Genomic DNA, 26,753 nt, shown 5'->3' on the forward strand with positions numbered 1-26,753 from the left:
TGTCCACACAGTGAAGGTGGTGGAGAGGAGGAGGAGGAGGAGGCATTATACTGAGAAGATAGAAAGCGTCTGGCATGTGGTGTGGAAATTTTTCCTCACCAGATGATAAACTTTTTTGGGAGGGGAAAAGGTGTGTGTGTGTGTGTGTGTGTGTGTGTGTGTGTGCGCGCGCGTGCCAGCTCAGCTCTGCAGCGCTCTGACAATTTGACTTTGCTGCATGTAAATGTATAGTGTTTCCTATAATGACCTCATATGTCAGGGGTTTCAAACTTCCCAAATTTTAGTTCAGCAGCCACATACAGCACAATTTAATCCCAAGTGGGCAAGACCACCAGACAAATAATAGCATAATGACATATTAACAATAAGCACTCTTGACTGTTTCCCTTTGTTTTACTTTTATTTAAGTATCTTTTTTACAAAACAACCTGAAATTACTTGAGGACACAAATTAATCTTGGGGGCCTGATTGGAACCACTGGTTTGGCCGGTTCTGGCCAGCGGGCCGCACATTTGACAGCCCCATTCCCCCTATGTGTTTTGCAATGATCAGTAATAACATCTTTGTGTTTAGTGCAGTTCTACTGTTGAACCACAGTGTGCGACATCTCTGCAGCTGTCACTTCCTCTCTCTTTCTCTCCCTCCCAAGTTGACCCATATTCTTCTGGACGGTCAAATCATCCACTTTTATCTCATGTTCAGTTGAATGTCTTATCTAACTTTCTGCTGCTCTGTGATGCTTTCACTTTCCCACAGCTGCTGACACTAGCAATACTCATTTCAATGAATACCTTGGTTTAAAATCACTAAATACAGTCACATATGTATTTGACTTTTTCTATACTTATCAGTTAAAATGTAGTAGTCGTGTTGCAAGTTCACGCTCTTATCATCATCATGGTGCTAGTGGATGGATTCACATGCTGCAGATTGTCTGTCACCAGCAGCCATGGCTGAAATTCTCCATCTACTCTCTCAGGCCGCTTTGCCAGAGCAAATTGTTTTCTGCTTTTGCATCTGTCACATAATATACAGTACATTGGAGAGAGGGGAAGTTCTTGTTTTGTTTGTTTAATATGATTAAAATTAACTGTGTTTTTGTCTGAATATAACCTGCTACAGCTATATGGGATCTGGCCAAAAGTCAAAGATCTCTTTTTGTACAATGACACCTCCCTTCAATGTCTCACTGAAGACAGTGAGACATTGTAGTCTGTAGTAAAACAGCCCTATTTTTTGTAAATAGGAGTGGCCAAAATTAAGCAACTCTCTGCGGACATAGTGTTCAGAAAGTACGGAAAGCCCTTTAGTGTAAACAGTGAACCCACCCAGTATTGTGTTTCTCTATCTTAAATTTGACTCAGTGTCTTTAAACAAGTTAGTTAGAAACGAATATCACATTTGTAACTTGCAGCCTGCCAACCTCTATCCTCAAAACTGAGGATCTGAAATCTTTACATTAGCCAAACGTTACTTGTTTCTTTCCCACTTTTCTGATTTGTTTGTGGCCGTTTGCCCTGCAGACAATTTGGAGTGGTCTTGGTTCACATTTTCCCTCTACTCTTTGTCTCTCTTCACTCTTTCCTCGGGCCAGCTGCTGTTAACAGCTTCTACTTAGTGTGTCTTAAATGACCGTCTTGATACTCCACTCGCTCTGCCTCCCACCTGCTGCATCCTCAGCTTTCATCACTGCTGCTCCCATGGTTTCCTTCATTAAAAACAGCCTTGGGTCCATCCTTGGTTTATCTTCAGCAGTTTTTATTGGTCATATAAAGGCAATATTCACAGTCATTAGTCGTAGTCATTTTCCACTTCTGAGAGCATTTTCCCCCATTTCTTTGGGATTGTGAAAATAATGTAATTATTACAGTGAGACAATGTTGAAGGCAGGGGTTATTTATAATGGTCAGTGAGGGTGGATGGTTTTTTAGGGGGGCGGGGGTGTGAGGGGAATGTTTGTGGTGAGCCTATTGGTCTATGAGTAAATCAACTTCCATAAAGAGAAAGATGGGGTTTCCTTTGCCTCTGGAGATTGCAATATATACCAACTTATGTTCCCAAAACTGAGCTGACACCCAAACCTCTTGCTCCGCTCTGTTTCCATCTGCAGATACAAGGTGAGACCATGTTTTCTTCTCTCTGCTGGAGCTGATTTCTTGGCACAAATTAGATTGTTATGCACGTCCTAGTGCTGATTATGTTCTTATAGCAGATGTGTTTTTGGATGTGTGAGCTTCTTGAGTTAAAAAGTTAATCCACTCATAAGAAAATGTTATTTTAGAATTTTGTTGTCAACTGAATAAGTTCCTGTTCTGATTTGAACAGATTAAATGTCTTGCAGTTAATAATGTTTGACTACAATTACAATAATGTGCAACTATATTATCACTTTTGTGAATGAGTAGCTACCACTTTTTATTCACGTTGTGTATGGTTGTCTTAATTTACCTTGTAGAACACATATACATGTACGTATAACATGTACATCACTAATACATGCATAACTGATTTCTAATATAAATGTAATTTTAATATGTGGGAGGTAAATGTACAGTTTCTGAACACATTTTGTCTTTCAAAGATTTTAATGGCTTGAATTTAAGCATAAATCCAGTTTGTGTGAGAATGTGATTTGTTTCCTACAATTTCTTCAACAATCTCTTAGACATAGACACATTTATTTTGTTATTTGTGTCTGGCTTCTAGACATGTAAATGTCCTCTTGAGGACAAAAGCTGTTAGTTGGAAATGTGTCTGTTGTTAGGGAAAAGAAACAACTGATCACGAATGATAGTTAAACATTAACAAACAGTTTTATATACATGCTGTTTCCACATATGCATATCTACTATTGACTGGATCTGCTCTTGTGGCTAATGAGACATGGTGACAAATCAATATATTATCTACTATGGTTGTTACTGGGAATGTCTCTCCCTGTAGATTATTTAATTGTTGGAGGCAGGACCCATTTATATGTCTATTTTCTTAGTTATTCTGTTGTTGCTTTTCTGTTGTCACATCTTTTTCTGATCCTTCTGTCATCCTATTGGAAGTCCAGACTAACATAATAAGAAATACTGTCTCTTCCTTTTTTTTAAGAAAGGTTTTCTTGAATCTGGAGGAAAGAACTTAACTCCTTTTTGTTACATAATTTAATTGTTGTTGTTCAGATGGAATGACTGTGGCTCAGGATTGTTCTGCACGGTTTCTATTTAAGGAGAGAATGGCTCATGTTTAAAACCAGCAGAGGAGATGTCAGGTGCTTCCAGAATATAATCTTCCAGAAAGATAGACCTTTAATGACAGGGATGCCCGTAGGGGAGACAACTGGACCCCTTATCCTTGCCCCAATTTAGACAGGAGGTTTTTCCTCAAGGCTGACCACTAATCTACTGTCAGTGTCACGTTTCTTCTAAGTGGGGTTATTATTTTTGTGAGACACGACTGAGACATTCCAATCCCATTCCCCTTCACCCGAAGCCCACCATCACCTCTTCTTATAAGGCTTGTTCCAATTGATTATAAATAAATTACGTAATGATTTAATTTCTTTCACAAAATGGAAAATTCTGTTTTTGTGCAGGATTTGAAACCAAACAGACGGCAACATGTCAGAGTAAGTGAAGTTTTTTTTTATTCACGTTCGTTTGATTTTGCAAGTTCATTTAAAATGAATTTAAACCTCAAAATGTGTAATTCACTTCATCTCTTGCACAGATTTGTGTGTTTTTTGTGCTGTCAAAGTCAAATGTTTGTCTTTTTTCAATTTAAATTCATCAATCCAGTATCACATTTCTTTGTACGTTGGGTTCAAACTGTCGTTTTCTCCTCAGGAAAAAGATGTCATCGAGCCGCAAGCATCATCTGAAGGTAAGAGACTCTCTTGAATTTAAGTTTTTAATGAAGCAAAAGCATTCTTGTCAAGCTGAAACCGGGTAAAATGTTCGACGTGCTTCCATATTTGACATTAACTGAATGTTTCCTTGGCAGAGCTTGATGCTTGCCATCGCCAAAGATCTGATCGAGGAGGATGAGAGGGAGCGGGAGGAGGAGAGGGGGAGGTACATGGCTGAGAGCTGCCCTTCTGTGTCCATGCCCCGGAGCATGCAGGAGCTGCAGGCACGTCACACACCAGCACAGCCGCACATGATCATGCATTTAAAACAATCACCATACTCGCACACATCTACCTAACTGTTGGATGGTACTAGCTGTGGAGTCGCCCCCTGATGGCCGTTCAAAAAAAACACAGTACACTGTGGCATTGGCTTCCATTTTATTGTGCAGTCTATGGAATGTGTACAAAACATCATGTGCTGTAATGTTATACTTCATAATTCCGTTTGATACAGGGTTAACTATGAAAACATGATGAATTCTTACTACAGAAGATGTGATCGTGTTGTTGATCCTGTCATTAACTTTAACTCGTCCGCAGCTCAGTTAGTTTGGGAACTTGACGTCATTTTCTGATGTCTGTGTGTTTAGGAGCTTTGCAAGGAGATCCATCGCAAGATCGATGGGAAAGATGAGGAGAGATACGACCTGGAGATGAAAGTCAAGAAATCCAACAAGGAGGTAAAGTCTTAATATCCAATATGTTAAAACATCCAGTACGTATTTCAAAATGGAATGAATGCTCGGGAGTTTCCAAAGCATGTCATGGCAGCTGTTAGAGTGGGATGATTCCCAGCTTCTACCGTCCCCATTGTGACAAGCCCAGCACCTCTGGGACCAAAGTGTCCTTGAATATGATACGAATATGAGTGTATGAATTCCGTGTATGAGTGGATAGAGTTAATTCCTTTGAATGATAGTGTAGGACTTCTTTTAAAGTACACTGCCTAACCAGAATGTTTGGATTTTGCATGATAACAAAACCCTCACACCAGATTGCGGTCCTGCAATATTAGAATTAGTATTAGTATTAAACTGATAGTTCTATTTTTTTTTAAGTGTTGTTATATGAGGTACTAACACATCAGCACTGGAGAAAGGGCTTCTGAACTGTGAGAAGAAGCAGTGAACCTAATCTTAAGATATTGAATACCTAAAGTGGGTGTAGATTTGTAGACCCCCCCCGAAACTATCCTTTTAAATGTAGATATTTCCCTTTTTCTGCCCTCTGGATGACCTTTATATCATCTTTACCTTCCAGATTGATGATCTGAAGATCAAAGTTCAGGACCTGATGGGCAAATTCAAGAAACCTGTCCTCAGGAAAGTCCGTATGTCCGCTGATGCCATGCTTAAAGCTCTGCTGGGCTCCAAACATACAGTCAACCTGGACCTGAGGGCCAACTTGAAGCAGGTCAAGAAGGAGGTGAAAGAGGAGGTGAGGAGCTCTTTGTACTCATTTACATTTACACAGTAAATTATTTTTATGAGCTGGTAAATGTTGGGGCCTAATTCAAGCTTACACATCATAAATGTGCTTCTGAATCAACCTTTAGACCTGCAAGCAATAAATAAAATACCCATATTTAATGAAGGTCATATACAAGTTCTGATTGTGTCATTAAACTGCCTGATCCAGCTCTGATATCTGGCCATTTTGGTGTTTCAGGAACTGCGTGATGTCGGTGACTGGCGTAAAAACATTGAAGACAAAGCTGGCATGGATGGGAGAAAAAAGATGTTCGAGGCCGAGGGTTAAACTCGCAATATTTACAGTATAGTGTTTTAATTTTTTTGAACCCATAAACTGTGGAAACTTAAATCAAATAAATATACAACATCTTCTGAAGAAACTGTCCTCATGTTTACTTGGATTTACATGTTTGTCTCATCATCTAAATGTCCTGTAATGTCATTTCCTGACTTCACATGATTGTGGGTTCAATATGAGAGTTAAAATTCACTTTGACGTCTTTGTGACCTGAGAATTGATAGGGAATTACTGTCTGATGGATACACCATCAGAGCTAATAGGTACAATTAAAGCAACACATTTTCATGCTTTCAACTCCTCAAATCTGCAATCACAGGAGAGCAAAATCGTGTCATGTGAACACTGTGATCCAGTATTTATCTGATAATTTCTCCAAGAACAGCTCTGAGGTAAGCAAAGTCATTGTAATTAACTTCTTATGATGTGATTATTATTCTAATGATGTATGTATTGTGTAATTATGTAAAAAATATTATATAAGCAGTGTATAAACTTGTTAATGGTTTGTAACACACTTGAATGTAGTTGTCATCAGTTTGGAGGAGTCTTTTCACAGTGCAGTGTTTAAGATTTAGGTCAAATTATTTCCATATGGCAGAAATTAAAATAATTAAATGTATAATCACCTGAATGTATGAATTGTTGATCGGACACATTTTACATCTTTGGTCTTTTCACTTTCTTGTTAAAGTGCTGCTCACCATTACTAAAGACGGCCTGTATAATGAGGGTTGCCATTGAGATATATGCATGTGATGATGTTATCAGAGTTTACACTAAAACAAATCCATATGTTATACTTTTCAGGTGTTTATCTGACGGTTGTGAAGGTCCACTCTGCTGCATGATGTAAGTTCAACTTCCTCCAGTCCTTTTGATTAAAGACACATATAATCCAAAGGCTCTGTTAACAAAATCTAAAGAAGACAAACACCAGATAACATTAAAAATCCAAGTATAAAATGTATTCGTTTTGCGTAAGGCTGGTTCATTAACACAACTCAATCAAGCCAGTGTTAGTAAAGAGGTTTAGTGTTTACCAAATACACCTGATAGTCTGTAGGGTTTTATAAAATGGCATTGTGCTTGGTTGATATAAGGGTAAAAGACACAAACAAACAACCTGCTTTGTGTGTGCTATCATGCCAATACTTCTAATATTGAAAGGTCCAGTATCACCTGAAAATGAACTACTGTTAAGGTTTTTGATTGTATGGAATTATCCAGTGTCATCTATGGAATGTGCTATAGTTTTCTGTACATTACAGCAAAATGAACAATTCAAATACTTGACACTACCTGAAGACCACCATATTTCCTCATATAGACGTTGCATGAGCAGCAGTATTCACTCATAGGTTTTTAGTTGGTGGCAATATGCAACTTCACCTCTAGGTGCCACAAAATCCCACACACTGGTCCTTTAAACTGGGAACACTTTACATTAGCAATAGCAATGGTAAGGTAATCATTTTGTAACAGGGACATAAATAGCAAGTAATAGTTTTGTGTGAAATAAAGAATAATGAATTTCAACTGTATAATTATGGCAATTATCAATTTCCATTCACAAGCATTATAGTAATGTTACAGGGCTTTTACTTTGATATTAATTTGTACTTTAATACTGTCATTCCTAATTATTAGAGATGGAAGATTTATTAGGAGCAAGAGGATATCACCATGTTCTTACCTCCTGCTCCTTATTTACTATCATACTATCACCATTGTTACTGTATTGTGATATAAGTTCTACCTTTAAACCAACTGATTTAATCTTGAAATACATTTCGAATTTCAATCCAATCCTTTCAGAATAAAACATCCAATCGATTAATTCAAATGCGCTTATTATCATGACAATAAAAGAACAAACACAGCATTTGTCTGTCGCCGGATCCACCGGAGATGTGACCGTGTCACTCACTGTTCTATTATGGGAAACCTCAGAATGATTTGTGTCTGTATATATATATATATATATATATATATATATTATATATTATATATTAACTGTTGATTACTAAATCCATCTGTGGTTTCATCACTTCTCTGCATTTTGCCGATCAGAAGCTCAATGGCGCAGGATGATAGAAAAAAACAATCTTAAAGGGCGGGTTATTTATAATGAGGCACTCGGAGGAAGGGCGCAGATGACACTGTACTGTATTTCATGACCTTGCCAGCTCATTGGTTTGACCAGTAATCCACTTCCATAAAGAGAGAGTACAGGATTTAGATGGTATCAGAGATTGCAATATATACCTTCTTAACACTTCGTCTGCCTGGAACTCAGTCTGTGTCTGTGGCTCCGTGACAAGGTAAGAACATCTCTGTCTCTCTGGCAGTTTGGTGTGATTTGAATGTGTTTAGCAGATCCAGTCTTTAAGTGTGTGGCATCTTGATTGTTTGCAGAGTCTTTGACGTGACATGAGTGACTTACTTTGTCTTGTACATTTTTGTTATACTTCAACATTGTGGAAGGTTTTTGGTTTTGCTGACTATTAGATTAGTCCTGAGACTCTATGTAAAGGTGTGTGCTGACAGTAAAATGCCAAAGATTTATGAAGTTGGTTGTTTTGAATTAGGTTTATCAGTTATAGAGAGTTTTAGCCATTGACATTTAGTTCTTAATGCTTCATTGGTGTTAAAGAACTTTGCTGCATAAGCAGAGAATTTGCCTTTCATTTACATAGATTGTAAAGTTTTATTCTTACTAATTATGATTTGTTAATACGGACTGTACAATAAAAAGTAGTTGTATTTTTTTATTGAAATTGTCTTCTTAGTGGGTGTTCTGGAGTTTGAGGGTGTTAGTGTGCTTGAAAAATGCTTACGTGTGTGTGTGTGTGTTTAAGTCTGCTGCAGTCGTAAAGCTGTGATGTGTGGTCTGGTGATTGCTGGAGTGCTGTAAGCGAACACCACTACAAGGCATGAACTTGAAAATCGAGCCATCACTGTTTATCCTCCTGTCATCGCCGCGGGTTTCGGGTGGAGAACCTGGACTAATACACAGCGGCTGACACCCTCTATATCGTTCTTCACTTTAGACTTTACTTAAATCCCCCTCCACCTAAATTTAGCGTGTTTTCTTCACAAGTGTCAAAACAAATTCCTTCAATTTTATACTACTTTTATAGCAAATTTTATTTTGATCGGGGGGGTTTGTTTATTTGTTAGCATCAGTTCGCTTCATTTTCACCATATTTATTCTCTTTTCAGAGTTTATTTTTGTTAAATGTGATACGGTTTATGAGTTTTACAGACCTCATAACCTTTAAAGTTGAATATGATGAACAGGAACAGAAGTTCTTATTTGTCCTTTAGATACAAAATTTAAATGCTATTGAACATTGTCTTCATTTCGCCCAGTGACCGGCAGATGGACAGTGTGCATCTGAGGTCAACTCAGCAGCGAGTTATTTTTGCTATATGCTCTAATGCCTTGGCTTCCAGAGGTACGGTGTCAAGTTACTGCAAACCCTTCCACGTTCCTCCCTCTGAAAACAATCCTACCCGTAGCACGCTCACACTTTCTTAAGACTAGAATCACATCCCAGATTTAACTTTGCTGATATTGTTTAATCACCAGAGATATACATGCGTCCTAAAATACATTCTCGACCCTGGAGATACCCGCCCGTCGTTTGTTCCTTGCCCAACTATGTGTTTAAGGATGCCTGTAGTTGCTGTCCGTCATCTTTTCTTTAAAGACGACCCAACCTACTGTCGCTTTTTTTGTTGTTTCCATAATGAAGACGTTATGAACAGCTGTGGCTCCAGGAATAGAGTCTTAATCCACTGTTCTGTCACAGCTCTGAAGCATTACAAGCAGCTCAGGCTTGGAAGTATCTGGCCTTCGAGTTCCCCTGGCACTGGCCTCTGCGCCGCTCAGACTGTGGTCAAATATGTGTTTACTCGGTTGAGAGGGATCCGTTTATACGGAAAAGTTATGTTCCGTTTGACTGTTTGCGAGGGTAACGTGCATAATTTTCAAGTGAACGTAAATGTCCGTTACATTAGGCAGCGAGTTGTGTGATGCTGTTTGACAAGGGCTAAATAATGATGGCTAGAAACGATGCCCATGCTGACCCTGATCCCCTGCCAAAAGTGCCCACAATATGCATGTGAGTGTCAGACCTGGACCATGAACAATTGAGGAAGGTGGTCTTAGTCACGTTTACTTAAAAATCACGCAGACAGCCAAAGGTAGAAATGACACCAGGGTGGCTTTTTGGTAAGAGGACATTTCAATTTGATGCTGTTAACAATATTCTGCTGGGAAACCTTAGATCCTGGCATTCACATGGATGCGACTTTGACACTTAGAACAAGTGCACCCCTCCTTAGTGTCAACAGAGACTTGACTCCACCATTAGGTCACTATTAGCAAGGTGATATTTTGCCTGATCAGTGTAAAGACAGTACAGTGGGAAAGTTCGAATGTGAACGTGTTAGTATTCAAAGTCAAGGGTTATGGAGCACAAAGCCAGAATGTGATTTTATAAAGAATATCTAGATGGAATGAAATGCATGTCTGTTCAGACTGTGGTCACAAATGCAAGTATTAAAATGGCGATAGACACATGAGATTTAAAGTAACCTTGTGAACATAATGCGCCTGTTGGCTCATTGCTTAGCCGGCCTAATTAACATGCTTGTGTGTGTGTGTGGTGATTTATTTTTACCTACAGCGAGACCTGAAATCTCATAGTGAACAATTGATTTTTACAAAAGTTGCCCAGCTGTTTCTATGTGGAGTGTTTTCCAAAGCTGCAGGGCAACTTATAAGTGCTGTAGGTTATTAAAATGATTAACCCTTTAAAAAATCTATCGTGACATTTAAAAACAACTGTCCAGTTTTCTAGATGTGAGAGATAGGGATAGAAAATGTTTGAGTACCAGGATGTACAATGAGGAAATGTGTCAAAATAAGACACATCAGAGCAGGAAGTAGAATCACATTCATGGGACGTTACAGATGTATGTGTTGTTAATAATGCCCCTTTTTTGTTTTTCCAGTATATAACAGAAGCGCCCTGCATCAGACATGGCAAACACTGAGTAAGTGAATATCACCAAATATACTAAACAGTATATTATTGTGCAGGTTTTGTCTCTTTGACACATGAATGTTATAATCTCTAAGACAATGGCCAATGGGCCAAGGAGAAAGTAGTAAGTTTTCAGTCAACTTTTGCATTTATTTTTTCAGGTTCTTTGGAGCAAAGACATTTTTATTAATATAAATGTCATAAATGGATTAAGTAATTTACATGTATAATCAGTGCATGATTCTGATACACTTTCCTGTCCATTGCTACTGCTAACGTTTAATAAATCTACTTCTGTCTGCAGGAAAAGGCTGTCTGCGAGACGTAAGCATACTCTGAAGGTAAGAAATGACAGAGGAGGTGAAATGCTGCTGTATTAGTTTTGCTCGCTGTATGATTTCAGCTTTGTATAACACTGTCATCCACAGAGTTGTATGCTGGTGGTGGCCAATAATTTGTTGGATGCTGAAGCAGGAGTAAAGTCTGGGGAAAGGGAAACATTTCTGGCAGACAAATGTCCTCCTCTGGAGCTGCCGTACGACAAGAATGAGCTGTTGGTGAGACCTTATAATCCTGCTTCGGGTTATCCAGGATATGTCAGCTGAGTTATTGTTCTGTGTGTGATGCAATCATGTTGAAGGGTTTTAAAGACAATTCATGCATATGTTTGGCTCTGTTCTGTGGGATTAACAGAAGTAAAAATAATTTTTTCTCTTCAGGAACTTTGCAAACAACTCCATGAGCAGATCGACGTCAGTGAAGAGGAGAGATACTGCATAGAGTTCAAGCTGGACATGGTTATCAATGAGGTGAGGCATGATTTTAAGTCACACAGGCTATATACTGTCTACTACGTTTATTTTAAATTGTCCAATTCAGTAACATCAAATGGACTCACATATGAGACAATACTTTTATTTTTATTTTTTTATTTGAAGATGCTGTCATCTTTTGTCTGACCTTCAGCAAACGTCCTGTCTGTTTTATCACTTTGTATTTCCCCTCATAAACACCTTTGTCGAGCAGAGTTGTTTCATCTCAGACAGACAGGCCATCCTTCTATTTGTAGAGCTATTTTCAACAGAAACTTAATACAATATTAAAATTAAGTTGGTGGAGACGAGTGTCAGGGGCGATGTGTGACAGAAAGATGGCAGCAAAAGTGACGGTAGTGAGATCTGATATGATGTTTGGCTTGGAGACAGTGACACTGTCTAAAAGACAGGAGGTGGAGCTGAAGATACTGAGATTTTGAGTGACCAGGATGGACAGGATCAGTGTATTTGAGGGACAGCGCAGGTTGAACGGTTTGAAAATGAAAGTAAGAGAGGCAAGCTTCAGATGGTTTGGTCACGTACAGAGAAGAGATGGTGATGATGGTGATGATGGAGCTGCTTGGGCAGAAGGAAAAGAAGAAGACCACATGACATGAGGACAGTTGGTGTAACAGAAGAGGGCACAAGGGAGAGGGCAAGAGGGAGGCATTATGATCCACTGTGGCGACCCCTGAAAGCAGAGGCTGAAAGAAAAAAATCACTAATTCGTGTACCTTTACATCTATTTGTGGAACCCATCTTGAAAATTCTAAAAGTAAATCAAATCCTGTCAAGAAAAAAATAAATAGTGTGTGAAATTCTTCATATGAATGCTGTCTCTTCTTTACTCCTAAAGGTCAGAGATCTCAACATCAAGATCGTGGATCTGAGAGGAAAGTTCAAGAGACCTCGGCTGAAGAAAGTGCGTATGTCTGCTGACGCTATGCTGAAGGCTCTGCTGGGCTCCAAGCACACGGTCAACATGGACCTGAGGGCCAACCTGAAGCAGGTCAAGAAGGAGGTCAAAGAGGAGGTGAGCTGCCACTGCCCTCATCTATACAGTAATCTGCAGTCTCAGAGTCAGTACAGACACGGATATTCCATGGATATTTTGTCATCTAGGTTTATTTACATCCACTTCACACACTTCATTTATCAATGACACGGCCTGGCACGGCTGAGGAAAGACTGTCAGATTTTGAAACTTGACCTGTATTTGGAGAAGGTGGTGGAGAGTTGCCTGTTGATATCAAGGAACAACTTGGCCTTAAGGTGGTGCTGTAACTAAAGATCAGAAATCCGGTTTTGGATAGCTACACTGGAGTGTGATCAACTTGAAATCAGACACACACAACCTCTTGGACCCAAACATTTGTTGATACTTCATATAATGTCTGCGTCTGAATTTTGACTACAGCGCTGAAGGACAGTTAACTATCCTATCATTTCATAAATAAACATTATGAACACACTGCATACTGTACCTTTAATAACTGAGCTTGAGAAATATATTTAGCTATGTTTGAAATGTGGTTGAATCTCATGTCTGTGAGCTTTATTGCTTTACCTGGGGAAACAAAAGGCTCATAGTTTTTTAAATAATTTGTATAACCATTTCTTGATAAACCCATGTAACAGGTGGTTAATATACAAACTGACTTGAATGTGTGTGTTCACAGGACAAGCAGCTGCGTGACGTGGGAGACTGGCGTAAGAACATTGAAGACAAGTCTGATAGGAAGAAGATGTTTGATAGTTAAACATCAACTTGATTGTTTGTCGGGGTTTTCAGTGATTTTCAGGACAGAATTCAGGTCTCACGTCTTTGTAACTGAATAGTTTTGTTCCAGATACTTCATATCCAGAGGTGGCATTGACAGATGTAACAGCAGCTGATATGGTACAGCAAGTGATGAATGGCCTTAATCTTCTAAATCGTAGATGATTAAGTATTCTTTTTTCTTATCTATATGGAGTGATCTGAAATATTTAACTGTATTGTAAAGTCGGCTGAGGTAGATGGGATTAAGGTAGGTTATCGTTTCTTCTATTATTTTTTTTAGTTCTGTCATTTCTGGATATCTCATTGTGGAACAAAACTCTTCAGCTGAATTTATTAAAGTTGCCCCTCTGCCTTTTGACACCTTGCTGTGATTTATTATGTACTGTATGATCTAAAGCCAGTACACGGGTAGTGAAACAAACCTGCTTGTGATCCCATTTGTATTTCTGCATAAAAATTTGTCTCAATATGAACATTGAAACAGAATCACTGGAGTGTTTATTTTTCAAGTTCGTCGCAATATGAATCAAGGCATTTTCTTGAATTCTTTTTCTTTTTCTGCATAAGAAACATTGGGTACACTTGATTTGTGTCTTTCAAACTTTCTTGTGCATTAAGAGGTAGAAAATAAATATAAATAAAACTACTATTTTTGCATTGTAGGATCAGAAGTTACCGAACCATACTGAAAAATTGGTTGTAATCGGGTCATTTTCGTTGCATGAAGCTACGGATGTGCGTTGTGAATTGATGCCATGTTTGTAAAGTGATGGAGAAACACAAGAGGAAAATAATAAGGTGTGTATTAGTGTTGCGAGCCAGCAGTTAGTAATATAATCAAATGGAGCAAAAGGACACCTGATTAAAAAAAACCAGTATGCTCCAGTCTGCAGTCTGTGCTCAACATCATGTTCAAACGCAAATGTGATTGTCTGATCTTGTCTTGGTGCTGTCACATTAAAATACAACAACTTCATGTTGACCTTGTGTTGAATTTCTTAACACTTCACAAAGCTGCAAAAACCTGAAACTCTCTTCTTCTTATTACTATTTTTGAGCTAACTGCTTCACCCTGCACATTTTTAGGAACATACTGTAGTTTTACTATAAGTAAACTTAATCTAAATTAATACCGAATTTTGTTGACTTCCACTGGTGAATGTCTATGTGTCTGTGAATATTGAACAAAATACATGGAAACATCTCGGTCTGTTTTCCAGAAGCATCTATGGTGAGTTAGTTACTGAAGTATCATTGTTTTTGAATGTTGGTCCTGTTTTTCACTTTTTCTCTCTTGCAGGACAGAAAACAACAACAGCAGCAGCAGCAAGCCACTTGAGGTATGTTCCTTCGATTTCCTTATTGCCTATAATATGTATAAGTATGCTGATGGAGTGGCAGTTTAATGTCCAGCTGCTAGAGACTCTTATTTCCACACAGTCGCTGGGTCATTCATAAACTGTGCCGCTATTTAGTTTCGTTTTTCCATGCAATGGTGTCAGTCGCTCAGTAACAATGGGTGCATTAAGGGATTTTGTGGGCTCAAGCTTAATGGACCTGGGGGCTCTACATCAAACCAAACCCCCCCCCAAACCTCATCCACAACATAATATCAAATCACAAATTTAAATTGACTCTATATCTGCTTTTGTCTGACAGTTACAACAACTACTTTTTCAGTCTAACACAATCACTTGTTTTTTTAAATTGTAGAGAAATCCTTATATGATGACTACGATGTCATTGCGGTGTCCACTTTGTAGTCATATCATAGAATGCACACTAGCTACAGACGAACCCGGGTTCCCCCCGGTCAGCTGCTTTCCATATCAACACTGAACAGCCTTAACAATGTCCTGTGTATTTGTCACCCAGTTGCTCAGAGTTACTTTAGGTTATATTTGACCTGTGATGTTGGCGGCATCATGTTCTCAGTCAGAACAGCTGCCCCTTCATGTAGACTCAGCCAGAATTAGAATAGAGAGAGAGAGAGAGAGAGACCAGGAGTGCCATCTGCAGAGGGCTGGGTAGTAACAACAGTTTTCCTTTTACTATGTATACATATATATACTGTGTATCTATCATTCATACTGTGTAAAGCACCTTTTAAAACCATCTCACCTGGTTTCTCTTGGACAGGAGGTGAATTTGTTTCTGTCCCACGTGCAGCTGAACATGAATTAACACTACATCCAGGTCATACAGGTAATAATCCATGAAAAAATGGACACAAAGTACTTGTTTTCTATTAATACTTTACTATAAATGTATTGTATATCCTGCGAACCCAAAAGGGTTGTTTGTTGTTAGTGTGTCATTCATTCATCCATGGATATTCTTCTGCTAATCCCTGTTTTCCCAGGGATCCCAAGATGTTCCCTGGCAGGATGGGATACACGCAATCTCTCCAGGGGGTTCTGGGTCTGACTCAAGGTCTCTGCCCAGCTGGATGAAAACCTCAAGCAGGAAGCTCTCAGGAGGGAAGGAGGAGGAGGAGGAGTGTACTCGGAGCTCCTTCTGATTGTCTGGACTCCTCACCCTGTTTCTGAGGCCGAGCCCTGACATCCTACAGAAAAGAAACTCATTATTTCAGTCAGTACCTACAGGTGGTTGATGTTGTTGGTGTTAAATCATGTTGATTACAGACTATAGCCATACATAACACACAGGAGACAATGCTAGTGCTCATAATCACAGCAGCATTTCCCAAACTTTCTGTATGGTGACCCACTTTTTAAAGATGGGCAAATAATTGTATAACAAACTTACACCTATATCTATAGCACCTATCATTTTGAATTAGTCAAAGACCAATTTTCAAAGTGCTGCTCTACATTGAATGCATGTTATTTAAAACATAAATGGGGACCCAAAAACAATGTCCTGCGACTCATCTGCAGGTTCTAACCCAGTGTTTGGGAATCACTGGTGAAAAGTGTCTGCCTGATTGCTCTAAACTGCAGTGCAGATACAACAAAATGTTATTATAGTATTTCACAAAGACAAAGCTTTACTTTTAGCTGTGACATAAAGTCGTGCAGCTGTAGACGGATTATCACCTATCACCACAGCTAAGGTTTCAGACTAGCAGGGTTTATTTCCGCAGCCTAGGAATCCATAAAAGTTATAGGCTGGATAAGCTCACCGCTATTTGCTGCTGCGTGAGTGACATGCACAAACGATGAGTCGATGATAGTGGACATAAATCAGAGGGAAAAGTAGGCTAATGCGCAAGTGAGATTTTAATGCAGATTGATAAGTACGGTTGACCAGATTGACCGCAGATTATTTCCATACGATCGGAAACATCGTGAGGCATAAAATACAGGGTTTTCAGGGAAGTTGGCTTTCTGATGATGAGGCACGATTCTAGGACAAGATGTGAACGTCATTTTAAAACAAGCAGCTGTATTTCTATGTTTATGTCGATCCTCCTCGTTCGTCAAAGCCTGCTGGCTGCTGATGCAGACCTGATTTAGACTTTACTGAAGAGAAGGAATGTTAAAGAGGAGGTGAGTTTCCTCTTGCGAAGGTGTAAAGTGACACATGCTGAGAAACACTCACAGCCCTCGCTGGGCAAATCATCAACTCTTATGTAGGCATCGCGTTGATCTGCCGGGAGCCACGTCAGAGCAGCAGTGGTGCCATTGATGGGCATGAACTTCAGCCAGTGGTTTTATTTTATCCCACGTATTTTTCTCGTTTTTTAAAATCCATTTAAAAACACTGCCTTAAATCACTTGAACACAACTTTGAAGCTATTACAAGCAAAGTGAGTCATTAAGACAGGAAGCAGTAGTACTCAGATGTCGATGTTTATGGCTGCAGTTCTTCAGGTGGCCACTAGATGCTGATCTGGATTACAAAAGATGTGTCGGGAGAAGTGAGTGGAAAAAATCTGTCTGCCTGTCTAAGTGTATCTATCTTTCTATCTATCTGTCTGTCTGTCTTTCTAAGTGTATATCTATCTGTCTGTCTGTCTGTCTGTCTGTCTGTCTGTCTGTCTGTCTGTCTGTCTGTCTGTCTGTCTTTCTGTCTGTCTGTATGGCTGTCTGTCTGTCTGTCTATCTATCTATCTGTCCGTTTTTCTAAGTGTATCTATCTATCTATCTGTCTATCTGTCCGTCTTTCTAAGTCTATCTATCTATATCTATCTATCTGTCTGTCTGTCTGTCTGTCTGTCTGTCCGTCTGTCTGTCTGTTTTTCTAAGTCTATCTATCTATCTATCTATCTATCTATCTATCTATCTATCTATCTATCTATCTATCTATCTATCTATCTATCTATCTATCTATCGATCGATCGATCGATCTATCTATCTATCTATTGTGGATCTAAACAAACCAGTAGTCATTTGTGGAGTCTGAATCCACCTCCGTGTAAACATACACATATACATATAAATTATTTCACATAGTGAGGAAAGGCCACACGCTTTGCTTGCCTTTGCAGGCTGAGAAATGCCACAAAGAGCATGCTTGAGGCTTGAGTTGTAGGCTGGACGAGTCAGTCCCTCTCTCTCTGTGGCACAAACATGAACCCGACACCTTCAGCATCACTATTCAGCCATCACATTCCCACCATGACTCAGACTCCATCATCACTGCAATTGGCACTCAGATCTGTCACCACCTTTGCCCTCAGCCGCTTCAAACCATAGTCTGACCTGCCCAATGTTTTTGCACTCTGATTACACTTTTTTTTTTAAGTAATTGGTATTTGTAACAACGCTGAAGTTGACTTCCTGATTCAGCGATTAGACTTATGATTGTGCCTCATGTATTTTAACACCAGTAACAAGTGTAAAAACCCAACAATCATTGTTGAGTTTCCCCTGAGCTTAAGCATCATGTTTCAGTGCAGTACCTGATATGAAGTGATCACTATACAAACACAACCCGTTGCTTTGCGTTGTTTTCATCACTCCTGTTCGGTTTGAGCGTGGCTTATAGCAGCGATCCACCTCTGCTGTCTTCAGGACCTTTGTGATTTGGTAAAATGCAGTAGCAGTTTGGGAGATAATAATATGGATCGCACGTAAGAAATCATTGACCAACACAGAAAAAAGTCATTCATTGAGATCCCTAAACTCTGTTGATTTTTTCAGCCATTTTTTACTGTCTCAGGTTTTGTTCTTGCAGTTTTCAAAGTCCTTTTCAATGAGTACATCGACACCAATGTCTTCTTTTTTGCCTTAATGAAGGCTCCCCTAATAGCTGGAGGAGCAGCTGTGAAAATAGTCCATATTTTTAGGCGCCCAACAACACGGCCACTAGAATCAAGAAGGCAAACCAGGTCCTCTGTTTTCTGAGTGGGATGAAGCACACTGGCTTTGGCATCCAGGTCTCGATTGCATGCTACGTGTGTGTGATGGAGAATGTGATCACTTCCTCTATTGTTGTATGACAAGGAAATTGCTCTGCTTCTGACAGGAGGACACTGTAGAGTTTGGTCAAATCTGTCCATCCATTGAGGAAACCTACAGCAGCTGGAGCAGAAGCAGTCCATGAAGGACTGTTGTTTTCATTACCCCAGTATAAGACTTTCATATTTAGATAAGGAGCAGAGTCGGCTCTATGCAGTCCTCTGTTTTGGACCTCCATATTTTTATAATTCCCCACAATGGACGAAGTAAACATCTTTTGAGTTTTCACGGCAAACGGTGCCAGAAAGTGAAGTGAGGGATATTCAGCTGCGAACCTTCAAATTCACCAATAAATTGTATCGTGATACACCTCAGCAGTTATCAGCTGACAGCCAGCTGGCATCAATCGACTCATCCACTCTGACACTGTGGAGGTCCATTGAAATAAAACTCCTCACTTCCTTACTCATTTCTAAGTTGCCTCACACCATCGTACTGGCAAAGCTCTGCCATCACCACCCCAGCCTTCATCTTTTTCTAGATAGATCTAGAATATTTTCAGTTTGTGATCTATTGGACCAAATATTATCTCGTATCTCAAACTAAGCAGAGACAAAACAGGTCAGACTGGACTTCAGTATACGACGATAATGTTGGTATAAAAGGTAGTTACCTGCATATAGAGAGTCCACGTACAGCACGAGTCTCCCTGAGAGAATGTTTTTGTAAAGCCGTCGTAACGTAACGTTATCCTCATGGAAAACATGCCTTCCTGCTTACCTGAAATCATGCCCATCTTTTTTTATAGCACAAGTGTTAATATGAGAGGGATCCCTGCAGCCTTGGAAAGGTCTGGAAGCTTTTCTGGAAACAGATGCACGGCTCAGAGCGGCAACCCAAGATGAAACGTTAACCAGTCAGCTGGCAATCACTTGATATTTATAGACTGCATACAAGTGAGCTTTGTAAGCACTTTACTTAGAGAAATATTTAAAAGTGATCTCTTTCTCTCTGGAGATGATCCATCTCAACTTGCGTGTGTTGTGTTCTGGGTATGTGAGATGATGGGCTGTCGTTTGTTGCGTGATTGGTTTCGAAATACCTTGTTGTGCTCCGGGAAAGTCACTTTTGGAGAATGTTGAAGATTAGGTACATGTTGTTGGTTGCATTTAGCATTGGATAATTCAAGTATTTCAAAGGTTCTGACTTCCAAAACTAAGTTGTAGTTTTTGGTCATGTTGATTGTACGCATTGTAATAATGATTTTCATGAAATGTCCTTTGAGATGAAGCATCACTGAAAAGGGTCCAGAATTAAAGACAGGCAGTTTAAACCTACAGTCAAGCTCAAGGGAGAAGATGCATATCCACAATTCCTAATCAGGAATATTTAATGTTTTATTTCTATTCACAAGGAAACCACCTCCCCCAAAAACTCCTAAGGTGGATATGTTGACTGTTTCATGTCTTGCCAGTTTTAGGGAACGTGAACCTGTACACATCTGTGACTCAGATATAGGCTTTCTGAGATTTAAATCCTGAAGACACCAGTAATTCTTGAAAGTGGCTCATTCTTTCAAAAAAAAAAAGAAAGAAAGAAAATCCTAGACCAGGATTAAAAGTGTCTAAAGACTATAAGAATATCATACCTTGAACTAATCACCATATAAACCCAGGACCGTGAGCACTTTCATTGCTCTTGTTTTAATCCATTTAACACATGTTTTTTGACACATTATATTTTTTCCTCCCTTTTTCAGTATCTGTGGCATTTCAAAGAGACCTGTGATGGCAGACATGATGCCAGACTCCTCCTTGAAGACGGCTGATAATACAGGATGAAGGCTGCATGGAAGGGGGGGTGATATTTCAGGAGCTTGTCGGCCGATTGGTCTGAGGATACTGCATTTCCATAAAGAGGAGCTCCATATCCATTTCTGAGCCCCTCATATATAAACACACCCCAAGGATGATTTCTTTCAGCTGAGTCTGGCCATCGCCGCCGCCGCCGCCCTGCTCCTGGACTTTCCGCCGTGTCACAGGTGAGACGTTATTTGATGTCCTCTCTTTAATCCTCTGTTTCCTCTCTGCATGCCACGAGTGCATTAGTGTGTGGACTCTGTTTGTCTCTGTGAAGAGAGTTGTTTCTTAAGTTCTAAGGTGATGAGAAATCCTCACCTCTCAGGTTGGTTAAATACGTAAATGGACACTAGGTCGTCCATGAAGGTAAAGCTTGATTACTCTGCAGTGAGAGCTGAGATTTTAATGAGCCAGTTTGGATGATGCTCAATTGTTTGCTTTTGTCTTTTGCTAATGATTTTTCCTTTATTTTCAAATAATCACAGTTTGTTGTTTGTCAAGCCGAAGCCTTTAAAGATATTGAATTGTGATGAGACCTCATTTCTATTTCTATTTCTATTTTTCTTTTCGTTTTTGTCTCAGTTTAGAAATGTGATATCTCTGCATTTGTTATTGTATCTTTAGTGTGTTTGCGTGCATGCTTTTGGATTTTAGAGAGAATTACGATATATCAGTGTTGTCGGAATAAACGTTAAAAATTGGAATCTGAAGCCCTTTGTGCCAATTTCAGAAGAAATATGTTTATGGGTTTTTTTTTCCACTGATTCAGGAATTATTTTTGTTGTACTAAATTCTACTTAATAATGCCAGATGAATCAACAGTATCATGTATACATATTCTAGTTTGACTTCCAAAATCAGGTCACAGGAAGGTTTTTAACATCTGAAAGGTTTTGAATTTTTTTTCTCCACAAATGTTTCTGATTTTGGCTAAAGTGACTAGTTATGACTAGTTATTTGTTTGTTTTTTACAGTGTATTCTTGGTTTCAGTATTTGCAATTGATTGTTTCAAATGTACTCCTTTGGTTTAGATAATGGATTTATCTATTATTCTATCATATTAACGTATGAAAAACGACTTTGTTCCAGGTGCTCGTCTCCAGGTTCTGTTTTTTCGACTTTCAGACTAATTAAAAAACGATGTAACGTAAGCCTTGGATATTTTCTTAGTAAAAATAACTCGTGGGACTGTGTGACAGTGTAGTTGGGTTTGTTTTTAAAGAGTGTATTGACAGCCGGGCGATTGGCAGCTAACCCGCTGTCGAGGCACATTCCTCTGTCGGGATTCTTCTCTACAAAAGGAATTGATGTGTTAACTCCCAGAGGATATTTAATTTTACATGCTTATCACGGGCATCGGTGAGGACATTTGACCCAAACTCCAAACTTAGCTCTGTCACCATTCAGGCCACCATCAACTGTTTTAATGTATCACATTTCATAGAGCAAAGGCTTTGATATTTAAGCTGAGAGCAGATTGTAACATCCTTTATTCTCACTCCGTGTCTCAATGTGATTTTCCTCCTCAAACAGGACGTGAAGACAAGGAACTGCCAACATGTCTGAGTAAGTTTCTCCTTCTGATTTATTAGTCCTTCATGTTTTACTGTTGGCTGTAATTTATGAGCCTATTATTGTTTTTATATGTTACTGTGCAGAAAACGAGCCAGCACCTAAAATGTTAGGAAATAAGGAAGGAAGTAAGGAAGCTATACAAACGACTGTTAAATAACACCACTAACTAACTAGGAAGGAAGGAAGGAAGGAAAGAAGGAAGGGGGGAGGGAGGGATACCAACTATTGTTAATATCACCACTAACTAGGAGAGAGGGAGGGAAGGAAGGAAGGAAGGGAAACACTGACGGTGTTGTTTGTGCTCCTTACAGCAAGAAGATGACTTCGAGCCGTAGGCATCATCTCAAGGTACGACTGGGTCCTCACACACTTTGTGTTTGACTCATTAGGACGGAAACACTCCAGAGTCTTTACAACATAAACATTCAAAGTCATTTATCAGTTTTTTTTTTTAATGATATAACTTTCATCACAGTATTTACCACATGTCTGGCCTCACACCAAATCAATAGGTTGTTTTTTTTCACTTGCACAATCCTGTAAATTCTTCATCACAGTTGACTGAGCTAAACAGAGCAGGGCGTGTCATGAAGTACAGTAGCACCACCTGCTGGTTAAATCTGTCATGTCACACACTGTGTTTTCATTATTGTCTCATTCGCTCATTGCTTTGTCCTCGTTGGAGCTAATCCCAGCTTGCACAGGGCAAAAGGCGGGTAAACCCCGGACAGATCACCTGTCCATCACGGGGCCAACATACTGAGACAAAGAAATCATTTACTCTCACATTCACACCTACAGGCTATGAAGAGTCGTCTCATGATTTAATCTTCTGAATTTGAAGCTATTGATGCTGATGTCTAAGATCATCCTGTGACATATTCAGATCATCCTGTGTCGTCTTTACACTCTGAGAAATAAAAGTGCTAAGTAGAACCATATAAGGTTTTTTCGGCTTGTCCTCATAGAAGAACCCTTTTTGGCTCCAGGTAGAACCTTTTTATAAAGGTAGAACCTTTTTATATATATAGGTTCTACTTGGAACCCTTTTGGAGGGTTCCACCAAGAACCCTTTTCAAACCCTTTATTCAGGAAAGGTTTTAAAGGGTTCTCTGGATCAAACTGGTTCTTACTGGAACCATTAGTGTTAGCAGAAGCAAAGGTAGACCCTCAGCCCTTGAAGAAGGACCCTTTTGGAACCCTTATTTCTAAGAGTGTAGATCATCCTGTTCATCTTTTGATCATTCCTGTGACCTAAGCACTTTTCTTCCTCTATAACCATTTACGTCCCTCTTGTCTCTCTTGCAGAGTTTGATGCTGCAGATTGCGGCGAGCTGGATTCAACAGGAAAAGAAAGACATCATTGCTACGAAGGAGGCCTACATCGCTGAACAGTGTGCTCGACCCAACCTGAGTGGGGACCAAGCCACTCTCATGGTGAGAAATGATTTGGTTTTATTTCTCCTAAATTGGATCCCGAAACCTCACGGTTGTCGATACAATAAATTGAGCAGTTCACACTAACATCTACATAGCTTAGTGTATTTATTTAGCTTATTTTATGCTCGATTGTGCGTTAAGTGTAATGTAAATATGATCTCTACAATCTGCCATTTTTCAGGAAACCTGCAAAAAGCTTCACGCGCTCATTGACAGAATTGACGAGGAGAGATACGACATGGAGTCCAAAGTGGGCAAGGCTGATAAAGAGGTAAACCACCAACCCGACCACTGCTTGAACCACTAATGGGGAGAGGTTTCCTTTTTACAGAAAACTGCACATTTACGCATTGCTTACATTTCCTTTTAGTAAATTATGCCTCTATACACAGAATAATGATATTATGTATAATGACACAAAATCACACCATAACAAATTCTTTGAGATGCACAATAAATATCCCAAATCAAATGATCCACACTGCAAATAAAGCTAAAACATAAATGAAAGAGTTTAAATGAGAGTTAGACAACAACCTACAGAACAAGGGTCTCAAACTCAAACCCAGTGAGTGTCCATTTTCATCAGTCAACTTTTGATGTTTCCCAGAATTTCAAAGTAAAAGTGTTTTGACGTGGAACGATACATATTTATAATGAATCTACTAATGAAACGTCTGATGAGAGGAGTTCCAACGGAGAGCCTTGATAACAAAACATTAACATTTTAATAACCTGCAGATTAAATATTTCAGTGATCCTGGCAACTGCTTTTTCGTTTTTTTTTAACTTTTATTTACTTGGACTTTGAATTACAAGGACTATGCAGCCGATGGTTAGCATGTAGAAAACTCTTCTGCCCCTCTTCTGGCTTGATTTCACCTCTAAACTGCTCTGGTCATTCTTAGATCGATGACCTGAAAATGAAAGTGGTGGACTTGGCCGGGCTGAAGAAACCCGCTCTGAAGAAAGTGCGTATGTCCGCCGACGCCATGCTCAAAGCTCTGCTGGGCTCCAAACATACGGTCAATTTGGACCTGAGGGCCAACCTGAAGCAGGTCAAGAAGGAGGTGAAAGAGGAGGTGAGTGTTTGCAGGAGGACACACGCACACATGTAGAAATAGTAGTGTTCCAGAGTGTGGACTCATGTTGACCGTGAATCGTTTGTGTCCTGCAGCCTGCAGAGGCGGTCGGCGACTGGCGTAAGAACATTGAGGACAAGGCAGACAGGAAGAAGATGTTCGAGACTTCCTAAAGGAATAACTTACTTTTTTTGGGGGGGGGGGATTTATGATTTTTTTTGGATTTCATGGATGTGAAAAAACCCTTTCGTTTCATTAAATCTGTAGGTTTCATCTTGGTCTCTGATTGTACATTTGTTAGTGAGTGGTAATAATTGAAATGTGTCCGTAACCCTTTAGTTTCCTCTAATATAATAGTGATTTTTTTTGGTCTGTTTTGCTTATGATCACTTTTGACAACTTCCCACTCTTAGCATTTTTCTAATAAATATGTTTTCTTTCCCAACCCTGATGTCATGAGGTATTCTGTCTTCGACTCAGAGATGCACAACACTGCAGAGGAAGCACGTGACACACCCTCATCCAATTAGAACAGAGACTTAACTTTCTCTCACTTAACTAATCTCAAGCAAAGTCCACTTGCCTACAGCTAACCAAGTTTGTTTTTGTCACATGTTAAAGGAAAACTTGTTTTAAAGCATAATTCCTGCCCACTGTTTATGACTCAATGAAAAAAGTTAACACATTCAGAGTCTCTGTGAAGAATCGCAGTCGTTCAACAGCAGATTCAACTCAGTGTGGTTCATATTCCTTTGGAACTATAGTTGAGTTCTGTTTGACGCTGGTTCTGGGCTTTAATCCGGTGGTGCTCTTTGCAGTGATGTGCATGTCAGATTGGAACGAGACACAATATCCATGTTTTCGTCTACATTCACTCCAGAAATTAGGTTAGTATCACAACAATTTGGCACTGAATGCAGCTTATAGTGAGAAAATGTTCATCCTCACATCTGGCAAGTCACATACGTTCTGTTTTTTAATATTATTTTTGTAATCACAAAATACTTCAACATCAGAGGAGCCTTTGTACACTTTTTCACCCCAAAAGCTTTCAGAGCGATTTCCACAGCCTTCTTCAGCTCATCCAAACACAGCCATGTGTTGTTATCACCACTTGTTCTTGTAATTTTCAGATCAATCAGTGAAGCTTGAGTTAGGATATTAAATATATTTTTATCCCACACATGTCCCTAAGATGATTTGCCGCTATGTTTTAATACAATAATGCACCGTGACCCTTAATTAAGTCGGTTTAGTTGGCAATTTATTGAACCTTTAAACTGAAAAAAGCCTTCATAGGACATAAAATCACAAATCGGAGGAAGATTTTTTTCTGTGTTTCCCTTCACGACCACCAAACTGTATGTCAGTATCATTGAGTGTCTGAATTAACAGTCACTCACTGTGGAGTCACTGAAACTGACCACAAGGTGGCAGCAGAGGTCTTCATGTTCCACATCCTTGTACCACTCAGTCTTATGTTCAATCTATGGCCCTGTGCAAACTTGTCAGGCTTGAAAATTCAAGCTCCTCCAAACATATTCTTCTCAGTAAACTGTTTTTATTAGTGGAAGCAAACGGCAAGAACAAAAAGTACAACATAATACTTAAAAAGGAGAAACACAAAATGCTGTTTTTCTAATATCTTACTTTTTCAACCCACGAAAAACACAACAACCATTTTGATCAGTTCAGTTGCAGATCACATGGTGAGTTGCATTTGTTTCTTCATCAATACAGACCAAAAAATACATTGCTGAGTGTGTTTATTGTTGTTTTATTTTAAATTAATTCCCTTTGTTTTTCAGTTTCTGTGTGTGAATCCAGCATGAACTGCAGCAGCTCTAAGTCCATCAGATATGGAATGTCCCTTACTGTAAGTTTAAGTTTATTTTTTAATGTCTTATCAGTTATCTTTGTATTTTTTTTAATGTTGAGACAGACTGTTGTTGTTTTGGAACCTGTTATCCAACACTAAGTCATGTAGTTTTAGAAAAGGTTGGACATGAGTTGATGAAGAATCCAAAAACATCTTTGCTTTCACACCAGCAGGAAACACGTGTTCATTTCTGACTTTCCCCACATGTTACTGCTACATTTGTC

The 26,753-nt window shown here is 39.3% G+C and overlaps 3 protein-coding genes across 3 annotated transcripts; all 3 read left to right on the forward strand.

The window, feature by feature from the left end:
• Positions 1–3,841: 3,841 nt before the first annotated feature.
• LOC310930362 (troponin I, fast skeletal muscle-like) lies at positions 3,842–5,660 on the forward strand (the record flags this gene model as incomplete). Its single annotated transcript, XM_083893321.1, has 5 exons — positions 3,842–3,874; positions 3,995–4,123; positions 4,493–4,582; positions 5,163–5,339; positions 5,571–5,660. Exons 1-5 carry the CDS (start codon positions 3,845–3,847, stop codon positions 5,658–5,660), a joined length of 516 nt encoding a protein of 171 aa, XP_083749447.1. The 5' UTR covers positions 3,842–3,844.
• Positions 5,661–7,909: 2,249 nt separating this feature from the next.
• On the forward strand, positions 7,910–14,303 carry LOC310930359 (troponin I, fast skeletal muscle-like). Its single transcript, XM_083893318.1, has 7 exons — positions 7,910–7,996; positions 10,698–10,739; positions 11,034–11,070; positions 11,158–11,286; positions 11,449–11,538; positions 12,401–12,577; positions 13,224–14,303. The coding sequence occupies exons 2-7, from the start codon at positions 10,726–10,728 to the stop codon at positions 13,302–13,304; spliced, it is 528 nt and encodes a 175-aa protein (XP_083749444.1). The 5' UTR covers positions 7,910–7,996; positions 10,698–10,725; the 3' UTR covers positions 13,305–14,303.
• A 6,352-nt stretch (positions 14,304–20,655) lies between these two features.
• On the forward strand, positions 20,656–25,095 carry LOC310930361 (troponin I, fast skeletal muscle-like). Its single transcript, XM_083893320.1, has 7 exons — positions 20,656–20,734; positions 22,087–22,119; positions 22,440–22,476; positions 23,437–23,565; positions 23,750–23,839; positions 24,477–24,650; positions 24,746–25,095. Exons 2-7 carry the CDS (start codon positions 22,112–22,114, stop codon positions 24,821–24,823), a joined length of 516 nt encoding a protein of 171 aa, XP_083749446.1. The 5' UTR covers positions 20,656–20,734; positions 22,087–22,111; the 3' UTR covers positions 24,824–25,095.
• The last annotated feature ends 1,658 nt before the right edge of the window (positions 25,096–26,753 follow it).

Source organism: Microchirus variegatus, assembly GCF_963457635.1.
Source record: "Microchirus variegatus genome assembly, chromosome: 8".
NCBI classification, from domain to species: Eukaryota; Metazoa; Chordata; class Actinopteri; order Pleuronectiformes; family Soleidae; genus Microchirus; species Microchirus variegatus.